This window comes from Kogia breviceps, chromosome 2 (assembly GCF_026419965.1).
Source record: "Kogia breviceps isolate mKogBre1 chromosome 2, mKogBre1 haplotype 1, whole genome shotgun sequence".
In the NCBI taxonomy this organism is placed as follows: Eukaryota; Metazoa; Chordata; class Mammalia; order Artiodactyla; family Physeteridae; genus Kogia; species Kogia breviceps.
The window spans coordinates 33113805-33132813 of NC_081311.1; the positions used below are offsets into that span (position 1 = coordinate 33113805).

At 38.2% G+C, this 19009-nt stretch overlaps 1 protein-coding gene across 4 annotated transcripts in view; it reads left to right on the top strand.

Annotated features, from left to right (window-relative positions):
* NOC3L (NOC3 like DNA replication regulator) overlaps positions 1–19009 on the top strand; it is a 47981-nt gene that overhangs the window by 1549 nt on the left and 27423 nt on the right. For all 4 annotated transcript variants that reach the window (XR_010838862.1, XM_067025028.1, XM_059054493.2 and 1 more), the window contains exons 3-11: positions 3419–3551; positions 4308–4465; positions 5053–5106; positions 7834–7964; positions 10475–10636; positions 11405–11498; positions 13725–13900; positions 14310–14438; positions 18502–18633. Coding sequence is in view for 3 of the 4 variants with exons in the window: in XM_067025028.1 (XP_066881129.1) it covers positions 3419–3551; positions 4308–4465; positions 5053–5106; positions 7834–7964; positions 10475–10636; positions 11405–11498; positions 13725–13900; positions 14310–14438; positions 18502–18633 (1169 nt within the window). In the remaining variant the exon portion in view is untranslated. The remainder of the gene's footprint in view (positions 1–3418; positions 3552–4307; positions 4466–5052; positions 5107–7833; positions 7965–10474; positions 10637–11404; positions 11499–13724; positions 13901–14309; positions 14439–18501; positions 18634–19009) is intronic.

The window sequence follows — 19009 nt, forward strand, 5'->3', positions numbered from 1 at the left end:
GCTAGACTCTCCTTTCAGTTTGTCTAGAAAGCAGATCTGAAGATACAATACGTACTTGGGAAAACAGAATCAGGGTAGCAATGTAAATAATTGTTGGGCATGCCAGTGCTGCCACTTTTTCAATCACTGGCAGTTAGCTAAGGTAAGAACATTGCTTTTCTCTGGCACATTCTTCACAGTATTGCTAAGTTTCACTTAGTTTTCTAAACTTTTGGCTTTCTTTTCACTTGGAAACTTGGAGTGAAATTGAGCTGTAATTGTCAGGGTTATTCTTTTGTAAACCTGTTCAAAAACTCCCAAATACTCAAAAAACAGGTAAGGAATATGACCATTTTGAGTCAGACCAGTTTTGGTACAGGGTTACTTGTACTTTCAGGGAATTCATATTTGACTATATCTGACTATTCATTCTTCCCATGCCCATCTCGTTCTCTTATCCTGACCTATTTAGTTTGATCCCTTGGCAACACGTTATTGTGATGTATAAAAGGTCATGGGACTGGAAGTCAGAAAACTTGAACTTTTCTCTTAATTTTGTTGCTTACTAGCAGTGTGGCCTTAGTCTGTCACTTAATCTCCGAGTACTTCATCTTTTTTTTTAAAAAAAATGCATTGGTTGAGTTAGATGTTTTTAAAGATCTATCTAAATTTCAGAGGAATTTAAAAAGCATGATGTGTTAGTAATTACATTTTATAAATAGAAGCCAAAGATTTCTTCATTCTTTTTTTTTTTTTTTTTTTTTTTTTTTTGTGGTACGCGGGCCTCTCACTGTTGTGGCCTCTCCCATTGCGGAGCGCAGGCTCCGGACGCGCAGGCTCAGCGGCCATGGCTCACGGGCCCAGCCACTCCGCGGCACGTGGGATCTTCCCGGACCAGGGTACGAACCCGTGTCCCCTGCATCGGCAGGCGGATTCTCAACCACTGCGCCACCAGGGAAGCCCTAGATTTCTTCATTCTTATATGTTGAGCATCTAAATGAAGTCTCTCAGGCAGCTGGGTATAAGAGTATAATGTTCAAGTGAAAGATCTGAGTTAGAGAGAGTAGTTTTTGGAATTATCAACATGTAGATGGTAATTAAAGCCTTAGGCTTGGGTAAAATCACCATGGAGACTGTGTAGCATGAAAATAAGAGAACCTAGAACAGAATTTTAAGGAACCCCAGCATTTAAGAACTGGGTGGAGGAACCTGTAATGTGGTTTGAGGAGGAGCCAGAGAATTAGGAAGAAAACTTGAATTGTACAGTATCTTAGAAATCAAAAGAAGTGTGTTTCAAGAAAGAAGGAAACTCTTTATGTTCTAACATGAAATAGTCTATAAAATAAATTCTTATTAAAAAAAAATAAGATGAAAAATAGTGTGTAGTGGAGCTTTCACCCACTTGAAATTATAGGTTATCACCACATGTAAGATAGGCTTACACCAGTTGACTAAAAAGTAAAAATATAGTATGTACTCATAGACTCATATGTGAACTATCAGGAAGAATTAAAAAAAAAAAGAGAGAAAGAAATGGACTTTCCTTTGACCCAACAATCCCACTGCTAGGAATTCATCCTATGATTATTTGAAAAAAATTTCCAAGAGTATATATGCCCAAGCATATTCATTGCAACACTGTTAATAATAGCAAAAAAAAAAAAAAAAGATCACCATCAAAAACTGAAAATAATCAAAATGTCCATCAACAAGGAATTGTTGTAATAAATGATATAAATGTACACAATACCATATAGCTTTTAAGACTGAGGTAGAGCGGACTTCCCTGGTGATCCAGCGGTTGGGACTCTGTGCTCCCAATGCAGGGGGCCTGGGTTCGATCCTTGGGCAGGGAACTAGATCCCACATGCCACAACTAAGAGCCTGCACGCCACAACTAAAGGTCCCACATGCCGCAATGAAGACCCCACATGCCACAACTAAGACCCAGCGCAGCCAAATAAATAAATGAATGAATGAGGTAGAGCCATGTTCTAGCGATATGATCTACAAGATCTGTGCGGCAAATGATACAATTATCATCACTTCCTCCATTTTTTTTTTAGCAGCTGCATATTTTTGTCTTATATGTAAATTTAACCAGTTTAAAATGTATTCTAAATTTTGGCAAGATATTGATGTGTTGCTTGCTGGAAGATGACCGTCTTAAAATGGTAAGATGAAGAAATTAATAGATTGGAGATGTTGAAGATATAGGGGAGAGGGGGCTTCAATGGTACAACAAGGCAAGGTAAGGCAGGAGTTTTGGGGATCCAGAGCAGAGGAGGAGAGGTATCTCTTCCAATGTTATCGGACAGAAAAAGGAAAAGATGGATGCAAATGCTGTTGAATTCATCATGGGAAACTGAAGGAGTTTCTAGCTTATAGCTTTTCTTAGGGACATAGGAAGCTAGATCCTCTGATAATTATGAGGTGAGGTAGGTGATGGGGCTAGAAGTGTGATAAAGATAGGAGATTTGAAAAGATACTCTTGGGAAGAGAGAAAGTTGACCAGGGAAATAAACTAATTGCTGGTCAGTTTTGAGCATTGGCGGGCTCATCTGTGCAGCATGTACGTATACATAGCTATGCTTAGGAGAGTTAGTAGAGTTAGGAACAAATTATAAGTTCCATTAGGAAAGATGCTAAGATTGTCTTATTCATGGTTGGATCCTCACCACTTAGAACAGTGCTTGGTACTTAGTGGACATTCATTTTTTACTAAAAAAAAAAGAGAGAGAAAGAGAGCGAGGGACAGAGAGAGAAATTAGAATGATCTGTAGTTGGAGTTTTGTTTGATGTGAGTGCCTAAAATGTTGAAGGGAAAGTAATTGAGGATATTGACAAGAGGGTGTTTGAAGTGATAACCATGCAATCTAAGTGATGAAGTAAAGATAGAACACATCGGTAGATAGAAAGTGGAGTGGCCAAAGGATTAATTGAATGTCTGTATATTTGGTCAAGAAGTATAGTAGTGGAAGTAACTGAATGAGAGCTAGAAAGACAAAAGGTTCTGCTTAGAGAGTGGAGTCAGCACCAAGGTTAGGGATGTGGCCCTTGGAGGGGGTGGCTGAAGTGGAATGGAAGTGAAAGTCTTTGGAGATCAGACAGAACTAAGGGGCTAAGTCATTGATTGGTTCTCAAATGCTCTGAAGGACATTGCAGAATGTGTGAACACGTTTATTTTTTGGTTGTTACAGTGACCTAATAATGCTCCCGGCATTTAGATTTCAGGGGTCAGAGATTCTGGCATTTTGCCTAGCCCAGGGCACCCAAGTACAACAAAGAATTGTCCTGCCCAGCGTGTCACTAGTGCTCCTGTTTAGAAACACTGGGCTAAGGTGTTAGTAAAACACATGCTTTTCCTATCATAGACACAAAAATGCAGCTTTCTACATTTCTAATACTTGTTTCTGATTTTTTGTTCTTGTTGGAACAGGTAAAAGGATTGAGAGGGAAGAGGAAGAAGAGGAGGAAGCCCTTCCTTTAGATATGATGGATGAAGATGACTTACAGTTAATGAAGGATTTAGGGCAAAGAGCATCTTTTCTAACGAGAGATCTTTCTTCTAGGTAATACTTCATTTAGATTATAGTCATTCGCATCCTTTCAGTGCTGAAAACTTGGTTCTGAATTTTACTTAGGTGGTTAGTGCAAGATGCTGCTCATCTCTGAACACAGTGTTTACAAATAGTAAACCCTATTCAGTCTATTTCCTAAATAAGGTTAGTTCATAAATAAAACAAGCTGATTTTATTTAGTGTATATCTTTATTTCTTTTGAGTCTGAATAGTGAGGTGGAGTGAATGGGTGAAGTATGCTGTTCTCTGTTTGAGACAGAGCAGTCCCGAGTTCTTTATGGCCATGTTACACATGTCTCAGTCCTTGTTACCCTATTAGGTACACATTATTCCCTTTTACAGAGAGGAAACTAATGCTTTCCCATTGTCAGAAGTAGTGGATCTGAAATTTAAACTTAGATACTTCTAAGTCCAAAGTCCATGCTATGTTGTGTCAGTTTTGGGGAAAGTAAAATAGCATGATGTCACCCTTGGCTCTGTGGAATATTCTTCAAAGAAAAATCTGCTGTAACTTTCACCTTTATTTTGTCTCTCTAAAGGGAAAACTCAGTGTAGCCATAGTTTGAGTCTTTATGGTTGGCCATATAATTCATTTATTCAATTACTATACAAATGCCTGGTCTAGATGCTAATATCTATATGCCTATTAAAGGTTTGGTTAGTGGTTTATTTTTCTGTGCTTTTAAAATGATAGGTCTCTAGGTTCTTTTTTAAATATATTAAAACTAAATTTTGTTTTTCCTGCAGTGAGCCTGTTCACACCAGGAAGCGGAAGCATGAGCATGTTATAGATAAATATGAAAAAATACCAAGAACTCTGCATACTGCACCAGAGAAGGAACTGATTCACTTACTTCCTATTAAAGATAAACGTGGTATAATCCCACAGACCAGAGAGAAACCAGGTGATCAGCCCATATATTAGTTAAAATTTTAGTTCCTTACTAATAATCACGTTCAAAATTTTTTCATTCAAAATTTATTTTATTTTAACTTTTACCCATATTTACAGAAGGGGATACCTACAGTTAGTCATAGAGCAAACTTGATGATTTTGGCCAGAAATACAGATGGTTATATCAGGTGCCCATTGTACTATGAGTACAGCTGAAGCCACAAGGTTAAGGTGATCCTTTTCAGAGTATTTCATTCTGTTGTTTCTCAAATTACAGCATATTAGTCATCCTTTTTAAGCCTTTTTTTCCTTACGTGTATTTTTTGTGAAATAAAACACACACAAAAGTCTAGAAATCAAAGATGTGAAGTTATGTGGTTTATCACCAAAAACACACCCATAAAACCACCATCCAGGCAAGAAAGAAGTACTGCCGGCACCCAGAAACTTCCCTATACTCCCCTAAATCACTGAGTGCTCCCTCCTGACAAAAGTAACTATTTTCCTGAGTTTTATGGTAATCACTTCCCTGTTTTCCTTGTGGTTTTACCACTTATGTATATTATCACATTTTTAATGTGCATATTTTCCATATAGTTATTGACAGTAACCAAGATGAAGAGGATCAAGAAGAGATGGAACCTGAAGAAGGTAATGGGATGCATCTTTCTAGTTACTAAATTGTTAATTGAGAATTACATTTTTTTACTTAATAGTGAATTAATTTTACATACAATCTGGAATGTGCATTTTGGAGTACTGATCATTTCAAGCTCATTTCGAACATTTTCCCACATTTTGAAAGTCTTACCTTGTGTAATTTGAGTCTTTAAAAAATAATAATAATAAATTTATTTATTTATTTATTTTTGGCTTTGTTGGGTCTTTGTTGCTGCACACGGGTTTTCTCTAGTTGCGGCAAACGGGCTACTCTTCGTTGTGGTATGCGGGCTTCTCATTGCAGTGGCTTCTCTTGTTGTGGAGCATGGGCTCTAGGCACACAGGCTTCAGTAGTTGTGGCATGTGGGCTCAGTAGTTGTGGCTCATGGGCTCTAGAGTGCAGGCTCAGTAGTTGTGGCGCACGGACCTAGTTGTTACATGGGATGTGGGATCTTCCCACACCAGGGCTCAAACACGTGTTCCCCGCGTTGGCAGGTGGATTCTCAACCACTGCACCACCAGGGAAGCCCCAGGTTCACTGATTCTTGATGACGAACCTTTGACCTGGTTACTGTCTGAGGCCCTTGGCAGCTCTGAAGTACTTAAATTATAACCTTACTTTCAGCATTGAAATTCTGGGTTTTTTGACAATGAATTCTGTCCTTTTCTTTTTTTTCTTTTTTTTTTTTTTTTTTGCGTTACACGGGCCTCTCACTGTTGTGGCCTCTCCCGCTGCGGAGCACAGGCTCTGGACGCGCAGGCTCAGTGGCCACGGCTCACGGACCCAGCCGCTCCGCGGCATGTGGGATCTTCCCACACCGGGGCACGAACCTGTGTCCCCTGCATCGGCAGGCAGACTCTCAACCACTGCACCACCAGGGAAGCCCCTTTGTTGCTTTTATTATGGAAAATTTTATTGTTATGTTTGTGATGTCTAGGTATGCGTGAATAATCTTATAAATTGTTACTGTTTTGAATTTTTTTAAATTGTAAATGAAGGACCTGCCTATAAATAACTATTCACTTTTTAGCTTAAATTGTAAAAACGATTCTGTGGTACAAAATTATTTTTGTTTTTCTTAGAGCAATTATACTTTATGTATGTCTGCTTTACATAACTAAATGTGGGTTCTAATAGCTAGAACAGTTCTAATCAAAGTTAAACTGAAAGAACGTATTTTATTTATTTTAAAAATAAATTTATTTATTTATTTTTGGCTGCGTTGGGGGTCTTTATTTGCTGCATATGGGCTTTCTCAAGTTGCGGCGAGTGGGGGCTACTCTTCATTGCGGTGCACGGGCTTCTCACTGCGGTGGTTTCTCTTGTTGCGGAGCACGAGCTCTAGGCGTGCGGGCTTCAGTAGTTGTGGTTCTCAGGCTCTAGAGCACAGGCTCAGTAGTTGTGGCACACGGGCTTAGTTGCTCCATGGCATGTGGGATCTTCCCGGACCAGGGCTCGAACCCGTGTCCCCTGCTTTGGCAGGCAGATTCTTAACCACTGCACCACCAGGGAAGCCCCGAACGTATTTTATTGTTTGAAACTGTATTGGTTTGGAATTTGTGATAGAACAAGCTGGTTAAATTTTACTTTCTCTTAGCAAACCATATTAGTGTAAATGAGATTACAGGTCAGCTGTTAACTGTTTTTAGGTATCCTTCATCAGCTCATTACAGATGCTTGTGTGTTTATTAAATCTAATGCCCTGTGAATTTTTTAAGGTGGTTGTATTTTGTGTAGCTCAAAGGACTGTATAGAGTTGAAAACAAAGGAGCATGTACTTTTTAAAAACTAAATGAGATTGCTCTTTCCCTTAATTAGTATGAATTATTATGGGTTTATTAGCACAGTAGTTAAAAATGTGAACTCTTAAGTCAGACTGCCTGGGTTTGAATCCCATTTCTGCCAGGGATATGAGCTTAGGCAAGTTACTTTCTCTTTGCCTCAGTTTATCTACAGAATTGGGCTAATGATAGTACTTACCTCATGTGATTGTTGAGAGGGTGATATGCAGTAATCTTGGCCCATGGCACGTGCTTGATAAAAGTTAGCTATCGGGCTTCCCTGGTGGCGCAGTGGTTGAGAGTCCGCCTGCCGCCTGCCGATGCAGGGGACACGTGTTCGTGCTCCGGTCCGGGAAGATCCCACATGCCGCGGAGCGGCTGAGCCCGTGAGCCATGGCCGCTGAGCCTGCGTGTCCGGAGCCTGTGCTCTGCAACGGGAGGGACCCCAACAGTGAGAGGCTCGTGTACCACACACACAAAAAAAGTTAGCTATCATGATTATTTGTTTTTTATAAATTTATTTATTTTATTTATTATTTTTGGCTGCGATGGGTCTTCATTGCTGCTCACGGGCTTTCTCTAGTTGCAGGGAGTGGGGGCTACTCTGTTGCGGTGCATGGGCTTCTCATTGAGGTGGCTTGTCTTGTTGCAGAGCACAGGCTGTAGACGTGTGCTCTCAGTAGTTGTGGCTTGTGGGCTCTAGAGCACAGGCTCAGTAGTTGTGGTGCATGGACTTAGTTGCTCTGCAGCACGTGGGATCTTCCCGGATCAGGGCTCGAACCCGTGTGCCCTGCATTGGCAGGTGGGTTCTTAACTGCTGCACCACCAAGGAAGTCCCGATTATTTGTTACTACAAGAAAATGATTTTATTAATGAAGGTTCTTGGATACTTGTAAATAAAGACATGTTTAAGAGGGGAAACCTAATCTGTTTCAGAGATCACTGAAGAACCCATTAAAGAGCTGACATTAGAAGAACATTTAATTGAGAGGAAGAAGAAACTACAGGAGAAGAAAATACGTATCGCAGCCTTGGCATCTGCCATATTATCAGATCCAGAAAGTAATGTAAGTATAATTAATTTCCTTAGGCTCTTCATATTATATGGTATAACCATCTAATCTTTTAATATTCTCTTGTTAGCTATATGCACACACAGAAATGAAGAGCATTAACAAAATGTAATAACCGAGTTAGAATAAGAGTACACAGGACCTTAGCCTAATCCAAATCTGTAGTCTTAGAAAAGTTACTTAAACATTCTGAGTCTTACTTTCTTCATCTCTAAATGAAGATATTGGACTTAATGTTGTAACTCTAAAAGTGGTTAAGTGTAAAAAATAATAGTACTAGGGAGGAGGAACCAACTTGCAAGTTGCTTGACTGATCTATAGAGTTATTAAGGAAGGTGCTATACAAAAGCCAATGAGATTAGTTCAGGAATAATTGTAAGTGGAAAATTAAAAAAAAAAATTTTTTTACTTATTTATTTATTTTTGGCTGCACTGGGTCTTCGTTGCTGTGCGTGGGCTTTCTCTAGCTGCAGCGAGTGGGGACTACTCTTCATTGCGGTGTGCAGGCTTTTCATTACGGTGGCTTCTCGTTGCAGAGCACGGGCTCTAGGCGCGCGGGCTTCAGTAGTTGTGGCACGTGGGCTCAGTAGCTCCGTGGCATGTGGGATCTTCCCAGACCAGGGCTTGAACCCGTGTCCCCTGCGTTGGCAGGCGGATTCTTAACCACTACACAACCAGGGAAGTCCAGAAAAAGTCTATCTGATTTAAATGAAGTAGACTGAAGAGTTAGAATGAATTATCAGTGAGCCATGGGCATGGGGGTAAAGGTGGTGATAGTTATAACATGTGGGCTCAAGAAACCTGAGGTTCAGTCTTGGCTCTTTTAAGTATAATCTGTTAGACTTTGGGAAAGTTGTTGTACCCAAGCTCATTTTCTTCATCTCTAAAAAGAGGATGGTACTTTTTTTTTTTTGGCTGTGCTATGCAGCATGTGGGATCGTAGTTCCCCGACCAGGGATCGAACCTGTGCCCCTGCAGTGCAAGTGTGAAGTCTTAACCACTGGACTGCCAGGGAAATCCAGATGGTGCCTATTTTAAAACTGTTGTGAGGATTAAATGATAAAATATACATGAAGTCATTTAAGGGGTACTATTCTTTTTAGCTTGGTGTCCCCAGCATCCTACTGTGATGAGTATTTGTTTATTGAATGATAAAATAGATTATTTACATTTATAGAAAAAAATTCGTATGGGTATGCTTTGCTGTAGTACTTGTCCTTTTCTAATAAAGTGAGGGGAAAGGTCTGGAGCAGAATTGGGGAGGGGAATTTGTAATATTTCTCACCAGTATGATCTCATATAATCAGTATGAAACCATAGAGACAAGAGCTATTGATCTCATTTTACAGTGGAAAAATTAAGGCTTACAAATTCAAGTTGTTTCATATTTTAACAGCTACTAGATTGGAACCCAGGGCTTCTAACTCTGGATCCTCATGCGCATTTCATACAAGTTAGGGTTGCAAATAGTTGGTGGCATATTTGTCCTCTTCACCAGTGTATGGCAAACATTTCTGACCAACCAGCGCATCCTCAAGATAGCAAAGCACTCCAGCAGGCAGTGGTAGTTCATCCAGTCAAGCACATTTGTTGAAATCAGTTTTTCACTTCTTCATCACGTAATACAAATGATCTCTATATGAGTCTTGTTGAAACTAAATGTGGATACCTTATATTTAATTCCTGATTAGTTCATGTATAGGTGATTAATATACTTGATTGATGTATGTAACATTTTAATATATTTCAAAAAGTGTTTTTAGGGAAATAGGACACACATGTTTTAGGAAAACCCAGTGCCATTTGCAGCAACATGGATGGACCTAGAGATTATCAGACTAAGTGAAGTAAGTCAGACAGAGAAAGACAAATATATGACATCACTTATGTGTGGAATCTAAAAAAATGATACAAATGACCTTATTTAAAAAATAGAAGTAGACTCAGTCATAGAAAACAAACTTATGGTTACCAAAGGGGAAAGGAGCAGGGGAGAGATAAATTAGGAATTTGGAATTAACAGATATAGATTACTGTATATAAAGTAGATAAACAACAAGGAACTGTATAGCACAGGGAACTATGTCAGTATCTTGTAATAACCTATAATGAAAAAGAATCTGAAAAATATATGTTTTTATATATATATATAAAACTGAATCACTTTGCTGTACACCTGAAACATTGTAAATCAACTATACTTCAATTTAAAAAAGCATCATAAATAAAACCCAATAAAAAAATTTCTAAAAATAGGTAGATTAATAAATTTATACTTTTTAAAGTATATTTTTTCTAACTGCTTATTTAACAAAAATATGATGAACTTATAGCTTTAGTGATATATCTTTTGTAAATGTGAACAGTGTCTGTAGTTGTGTGTGGCTGTACTAGACTGTGAGCCATTGTGTGAATTCCATTTATTGTGCCAGATGTGAGGCTGTTGTCTTTTGTTTATAATTGTCTTGCCATTTCTCTAGCCGTATAAGTTATTTCTTTAACAGATTAAAAAATTGAAAGAATTACGTTCCATGCTGATGGAACAGGATCCTGACGTGGCTGTTACTGTTCGAAAGCTGGTGATAGTTTCTCTAATGGAGTTATTTAAAGACATTACTCCTTCTTATAAAATACGACCCCTAACAGAGGCAGAAAAATCTACCAAGGTAATGCTGGGTATAATTTTTTTTAACATCTTTATTGGAATGTAATTGCTTTACAATGTTGTGTTAGTTTCTGCTGTATAACAGAATGAATCATCTATATGCATACATATATCCCTATATCTCCTCCCTTTTGTGTCTTCCTCCCACCCTCCCTATCCTACCCCTCTAGGTGGTCACAAAGCACTGAGCTGACCTCCCTGTGCTATGCAGCTGTTTTCCACTACGTATCTATTTTACATTTGGTAGTGTGTATATGTCATTGCTACTCTCTCACTTCATCCCAGCTTACCCTTCCCCCTCCCCGTGTCCTCAAGTCCATTTCCTACGTCTGCGTCTTTATTCCTGTCCTGCCCCTAGGTTCATCAGAACCATTTTTTTTTTTTTTTTTTTTAGATTCCATATATTTGTGTTAGCATACAGTATTTGTTTTTCTCTTTCTGACTTACTTCACTCTGTATGACAGACTCTGGGTCCATCCACCTTACTACAAATAACTCAATTTTGTTTCTTTTTATGGCTGAGTAATATTCCATTATATATATGTGCCACATCTTCTTTATCCATTCATCTGTTGATGGACACTTAGTTTGCTTCCATGTCCTGGCTATTGTAAATAGTAATCCTGTATATAATTACTACACAAAATAAGCTGAAAATTTTGCATAGCTAGAGATTGGAGAAATAGTGGGGACACTCATATTTTGTGCTAATTTAAAAATGGATTTCAGTATTTTGATTTAAGAAAATCATCTTTTTTGGTCTTTTTAGATCCGCAAAGAAACCCAAAAGTTAAGAGAATTTGAAGAAGGCCTGGTTAGCCAATATAAATTTTACTTGGAAAATCTGGAGCAAATGGTTAAAGGTATATTAAAAATATCTTAAAAGTATGTAACAGACTTAGCTTTGATCAGGAATGTGAATTCTATATTCTGTCCTGTGTGTTGAGAGTCATATAGTGTATGGTCAGGAGCAGAGTCTATAGAGTCAGACTTCCTGGGTTCAAATTCTGGTTCACCTCTTAATACCTATGTGGTGGGCAAAGGACTTAATCTCTCTGTGCCTCAGCTTTTCCTGTCTATAAAATGGGAATAAGGATAGTACTTTACCTCATAGGTTTGTTGTGAGTAGTGAATTAATTTATAGATATAAAGTAGAATTATAGTGCCTATACTAGGCACTGTGCTTTATCAGCTATCAGTATTAGTATTATTGTTGCTGCAGTTCTTTACCTAGTAAGTAGTTGTATGTTTCTTGAATTCATGAATGGCTAGAATTTATTCTACTGTTTTTTTTTTTATTTTTATTCTACTGTTTTTTTTTTGAGGGTTTTTTTTTTTTTTAACATCTTTATTGGAGTATAATTGCTTTACAGTGTTGTGTTAGTTTCTGCTGTATAATAAAGTGAATCATCTATATGCATACGTATACCCCCATATCCCCTCCCTCTTGTGTCTCCCTCCCACCCTCCTTAATCTCACCGCTCTAGGTGGTCGCAAAGGACCAAGCTGATCTCCCTGTGCTATGCGGCTGCTTCCCACTAGCTAGCTATTTTGCATTTGGTAGATGAACTTAGGGGCAGGACAGGAATAAAGACACAGACATAGAGAATGGACTTGAGGACAAGGGGAGGGGGAAAGGTAGGCTGGGATGAAGTGAGAGAGTAGCACTGACATATATATTCTACTGGTTTTTATTTGAAGGGGGTAGTCAGGGGAGAAAGATAATGTGAACTGGTTGTAGTGAGTGCCTTGAAAATGGACTTAAGATTATCGGGATGATAAACTCCTCTATCAAACCCTGTTCTCTTTCTCCTCGTTCAGAAGAGGAAGTACATGGGAGACATTCAGGCATGAATGGGGAAGAGATTTCATTGCCAAGGCGAGGTGCTTTCACCTGACTCACTTGGGCTCCTTTACTCGGTGCTGGGTCTGAGGATCACCCAGCTGCTAGCTCAGCTGCAACAGAGCTACTTAATCTGTCGGCCCAGTAACGACGTGGAGGTGGGGAGGGTGGCATGGGCATTGCTTCTGTGCTCTGGCATCCCGACTGGAACCTACATACTAGCATTTATTTATTTACCTATTGAGCTACCTGTCTGTCTGTCTGTTATAATGTCTTCAAGATTCATCCTTGCTGTAGCACGTGTCAATACTATCTTCCCTTTTTAAGGCTGAATAATATCCCATTGTATGTGTACACTACATTTTGTGTGTCCATTCACCCATCCATTATAAAGTCTTATCACTTTTAAGTAAATAGAAGGTATCATTCTTACTTATGGTGAATACAGTCTGAGGAAAAATCACATATATGAGAAGCAAGTTTAAAACAAAGGCACTAGGGAATTCCCTGGCTCTCCAGTGGTTAGGACTCCACGCTTCCACTGCAGGGGACACGGGTTCTATCCTTGGTTGGGGAACTAAGATCCCACATGCTGCACGGCACAGCCAAAAAACCAAAATAAATAATAAAAATAAAATGAAGCAAAGCCGCTGTCTTCTATACTGTCCTTCACATCTCTGGTTGTGTATGATGTAGGAGCAGACCTTGAACCTATTCTAGAAAAAAAAATCAGCATATTTTCATATTCTCATATTCAAGATACTGTGTTATAGTAACAGAATATGTATGTAGAAGTTTCTAGAAAAGAGGTACTGTGAATCATCAATTATTTTGAAGGAGAAATTAAACTTTTTTTGGACCTCCTGGGTAAAGATACCACAGTGAGCATCAGCAAGAAGCCAGGGGAAATGATGCTTATGGAAAGCCAAGATTCTTGTCATTGTGGTTAGTCAGAGGGTGGATGATGGTAGGCAAATTTAATGGTAACATCTGTACTTGTGTCTAAGTGTAGACGAGGATGTGGTAGGCAGATTTAATGGTAACATCTGTACTTGAGTCTAAGTGTAGACGAGGATGTGGTAGGCAGATTTAATGGTAACATCTGTACTTGAGTCTAAGTGTAGCCAGCTCATATTTAAGAAGTCACATGGTATGTTGATTTTTCATATTACTGCTTATTACTGTAAAACAAACTAATTGAAACTTTAGCCAATGAGTAAAGTAACTACAGTTATCTCTTGATTAGACTGGAAGCAAAGGAAGCTGAAGAAAAGTAACGTGGTTTCCTTAAAGGCCTACAAGGGACTGGCAGAGGTGGCTGTGAAGAGCCTGTGTGAGCTGCTGGTGGCCCTGCCTCATTTCAACTTTCACAACAACATCATTGTACTGATTGTTCCTCTCATGAATGACATGTCAAAATTGGTGGGTTGCTTTTGTTGCTGTCGTCCTTAACGGAAAATCATAGACGATGTGATTATTTTTTTTCTCTCTCTCAAAATTCTTTTGGCGCTATTATTTATTGCTAAAATGGGGTCCTTTGTTAAATACTGTCTCTTCAGGAAAATTGTTTGAACGTAAGCTTGGTGAAGTGGTTCTGAATAGGAGGTGGTTTTGCCCTCTTCTTCAGGCTGTGTCTGCACACATTTTGATTGTCATGACTGTGGTGATGGAGGATTGTTGCTGCTGGCTTCTGGTGGATAAAGGTCAGGGAGGCTTCTAAACATCCTCCAATGCACAGGACAGGGCCCCACAACAATGAATTATCTGGCCCCAAATGTCAGTACTGCTGAGGCTGAGAAACACTGGTTTAGTGTAACATTTTATTTTTCAGATATCTGAAATGTGTTGTGAAGCAGTAAAGAAACTCTTTAAACAAGATAAATTAGGCCAAGCATCACTGGGTGTAATTAAAGTGATTTCTGGTTTTGTGAAAGGCAGAAATTACGAAGTTAGGCCAGAGGTAAGCCTTTTTTTTTCTCACTTTGTATTGTGTTTGTATTTAAATTATGAAGTTAATTTTCAGTTGTTATGAGGGATTTATTTTTTATAGATGTGTAAGATATAAAGTGGAAGTGCTCCCCAGAAGTAACCAGTCATAACAGTTCAGCGTGTATCCTTCTAGATGTTTTTCTATGCAGATAGAGACATACTTTGTATTTTAAAATAAAAATATGGGTTTATACTTTGGTGACTATTCCTGAGCTGTTTTCATTTAATGTATTGTGGACTAATGTATAGGGCTATCCCATTCTTTTTAACGTCTGCTGTAGTATTCCATTATGTGAATAATATATAGTCCCTACTTGATGGATGGCTGAGTTGTTTCTAGATTTTTGCTGTTACAGTCAACATAGAGAAGAATGTTTTGGCCACGTTATTTTTTCACACTTGTGTGAGTATTCTGTGAGTTAAATTTCTAAAGTGTGGATACTGGATCCAACAGTATACACATGTCAATGTTTGAGAGCTAATGCCAAATTGTCCTCCAGAAACATTTGATCACTTGTGTTCCCACTAGTGATAGGAGTGACATTTCCCCACAACCTACCCAGTGTTGAATATTTTTACTCTTTAATCTTTGTTAGTCTTGTAGGTAAAAAATTACATAACTTAATGTATATTATTTTGTTTACATATTTTTATTAGTGAGGTTTTACTTCCTTTCATACATTTATTAGTCATTTGAATTTTTTGCCTGTTTGTATTGTTTGCCAGTTTTTCTCCTCAGGTATTTTGACTTTCTTAAAGACATATAATAATTTTTAAAATGTGCATATATTTGAATAAATATGAGCCATGTACTAGGCACTGTTCTAGGTGTTGGGGATAAAGTAGTGAACAAAAGAAACAAAAGCTCTGTGTGTTTGTTGAGCTTAAGTTACATAGTAAGGATATTAAGTCTCTGTTATATAAGTTGCAAATATTTATTTGTTGCTCTGTCCTTTAATTTTGTGTTATCTTTTTGCTTTATAGAAATTTTGCATTTTAATTACTTATTTTACAGAACTGATTTTTTTATATTCAAGAATATCAAGTATCTTGCCATTTTCTTTTATGTTCTTAAGTGAAGTTTTATAGGTTTCTTCATTTGGGTCTTAGATATTTTCATTAATTTTTAGTCATGTTTGGATTGTTAAGCTGATTTTTTTTTTTTTACCGGTTTATTTCCTAATTTTGAAGTCTTCTTCCTTTGCCGTCAAATTCTTTTCATCCCTTATAGCTGATAATTTTAGTTGAACTGCTAAAATTACAAATATTGGGCTTAAGTATTACTCAGAATTTTAGAGTAATCAGGGAATAAGGCTTGAACATGAAATTGGCCATAGGGAAACACTTTCATTTTAATGATGCTAGAATATAAACTGCTTTCTTTACTTTCTTGGTATTTCTTTGTTTGCTTGGTATATATATACTTTGTATAGTAATGTGATTTTTTTTAAGGTGTACAATGTGATGAGTTAATGTATGTATGCACTGTGAAATGATTACTGCAATCAAGTTAATTAACACATCCATCATCTCTCATAGTACCTTTTTTTTGTGGTGAGAATACTTAAGATCTATTCTCAGCAAATTTCAGGTCTATGATACAGTATTATTACCCAGAACTTACCTTATAATTGAAAGTTTGTATCCTTTGACCAGGATTTCCTCATTTCCTCCATCCCCTGGCAAGCACCATCCTACTCTCTGGTTCTGTGGGTGCGACTTTTTGAGATCATACAGTATTGATCTTTCTGTGTCTGGCTCATTTCACTTAGCATGATGTCCTGCAGGTTCATCCATGTTATCAAAGATGACAGGACCCTCTTTTTAAGGCTGAATAATTTCCATTGTATGTATATCCCACATTTGCTTTATTCCGGCAGGCATGTAGATTGGTTCCATATCTTGGCTTTTGTGAACAGTGCTGCAGTGAACATGGGTGTGCAGATGTCTCTTTGAGATACTGATTTCATTTCCTTTGGATATATACCCAGAAGGGGGAATTGCTGGATCATATAATTGTATTTTTAATTTTTTGAGGAGCCTCCATACTGTTCCATAATGGCTGTGTCAATTTACATTCCCACCAACAGTGTACAAGGGTTTCCTTTTCTTCACAACCTCACTAACACTTGTTATTTCTTGTCTTTTTCATAATAGCCATTCTAATAGGTGTGAGGTGGTATCTCACTGTGGTTATGATTTGCATGTCCATGTTTATTAGTGCTGTTGAGCATCTTTTCATTTACCTGTTGGTCATTTGTTGTTTGTCTTCTTTGGGAAAAATGTGTTTTTAGGTCCTTTGTTCTTTTTCAAATCAGGTTATTTGTTTTTTGCTGTGAGTTGTTTGAGCTCCTTAGTATTTTGGCTATTACCCCTTATCAGATACATGATTTGCAGATATTTTCTGCCGTTCCATAGGTTGCCTTTGCATCTTGTCGATGGTTTCCTTTGCGTGTGGAAGGTTTTTAGTTTAATGTAGTCTAACTTGTTTGTTTTTGCTTTTGCTGTCATATCTAGAAAATTAATGCTCAGACCAATGTCAAGGAGCTTTGTCTCTATGTTTTCTCTTCTAGGAGTTTTGTGGTGTCAGGTCTTACATTTAAGTCTTTAATCCATTTTGAATTAATGTTTGTGACTTGTAAGGTAAAGGTCCAGTTTCATTCTTCTGTATGTGGATATCCAATTCTCCTAACACCATTTATTGAAGAGACTATTCTTTCCCTATTGTGTATTCTTGGTTCCCTTACCAAAGATTAGCTGACCATGTGCCGCATTCTTTGATTTGTTGTTTTTCATTTGTGGGTGATATTTTATGAGCACATAGAACACCTACAAAAAAATCTTCCTGAGACCTAGAGTGACTTCAGGTTCAGTGTTTATGCTTTTAGTTCTTCCTTGTTTTCATTATGTGCTTTAAATGAAGTTCTCAGCTCTCTTCCAAATGTACATATTGGAACCTCAAAAGAATACAAACCTGTAGTTCTTTTTTTTTTTTTTTTTTTTTGTGGTACGCGGGCCTCTCACTGCTGCGGCCTCTCCCGTTGCGGAGCACAGGCTCCGGACGCGCAGGCTCAGCGGCCATGGCTCACGGGCCCAGCCGCTCCGCGGCATGTGGGATCCTCCCGGACCGGGGCACGAACCCACGTCCCCTGCATCGGCAGGCGGTCTCTCAACCACTGCGCCACCAGGGAAGCCCAGTAGTTCTTTTATTCTCCAAGAATGCTGCTGTGACTGCAGGTCAGTAGAGTGGTTTCTTCCCCAGAAAACGTAGGATTTTAAACCCCTTTTGTCTTTGTGTTTGGATGGTTGCTGTAGCACACAGTACATCCGTATCTAAATTAGTTTCTGAACTTTTTTGAATGGCTTAAGGCAATAGTACATGTGGTCCCTGGACCAGCATGAGCTGGTGATTAGAAACACAAATTCTGGGGCCCCACTGCAGACCTGCTGAATCAGAAGCTCTGGGGATGGGGTCTAGCTTTTTGTGCTTTAACAAGCCGTCCAGGTGATTGTGATGTTTGCTAAAGTTGGAGACCCACAGGCCTGAAGAATAAGTTGTCTTAATAACACTAGTCTTCATGTTATTTTTTTTGTTGGGAAAAAAAGATTAGAACTGTTAACTGCAAAACGGAATCAGGTTTGGGAATTTAAAGCTGGTTTAGAAATGTCTAATAAATATCGTCTTCTCCCATACTGGTCCAAACCTTTTTCTGACCTGTCTACTCTTTGTAATCCTATCTACCAGGGCCAGGTAGTGGTCTCTCTTCCTTGTTCTGATTCCACTGCAAAGTGATATTATGTGTATTTAGCCAAATACTAGTGTCCTTTCATAGACAAAAATTACCGGATACGTTTAACAAAAAGATAAGAGAACTTTGTGTAAAATGTGATAAAAGATTTTTCAAAGTTTTTTGTTTTTTGGGGTTTTTTTTGGCATGAAGCAAGGAATAACACTGTTGAATGCTTATTCTGTTTAAAGTATTTGAGGACAATATAAATATTAAGCTGTGTATTTGTGTTTTCTTCAATAATAGATGTTAAAAACATTCTTGTGCCTAAGGATCAAAGAAGTAGAAGTAAAAAAAGATACAGAGGATACTAATAAACAAAAAAAGTTCATGACTTTCAAGGAAAAGAGAAAAACTCTATCAAGAATGCAGAGAAAGGTTTGATTGATTTCCTTTTTTGTTTTAATTGATTTTAGATTAAAATCATAATATAGGCACAGGTAAAAATCATAATTAAGTTATAAATATAAATATTTTAAAATCTGATATTTAGAGAATTTTATTTTCCCCAGTTATTGCAAAGAAATGTTTTATTAAATCAACTTAGACAGTTCATTAGCAAAGAGAGAGTAGATGAAAAGGTTTTCTTGCTGTGCTGGCTTTTTTTTTTTTGGCCACACCGTACCGCTCGGCATGCAGGATCTTAGTTCCTCGACCAGGGATCTAACCCGCACTCCTTGTGTTGGAAGCACGGAGTCTTAACCACTGGACCACCAGAGAAGTCCCCATGCTGGCTTTTGAGAGCCTCTTAGAT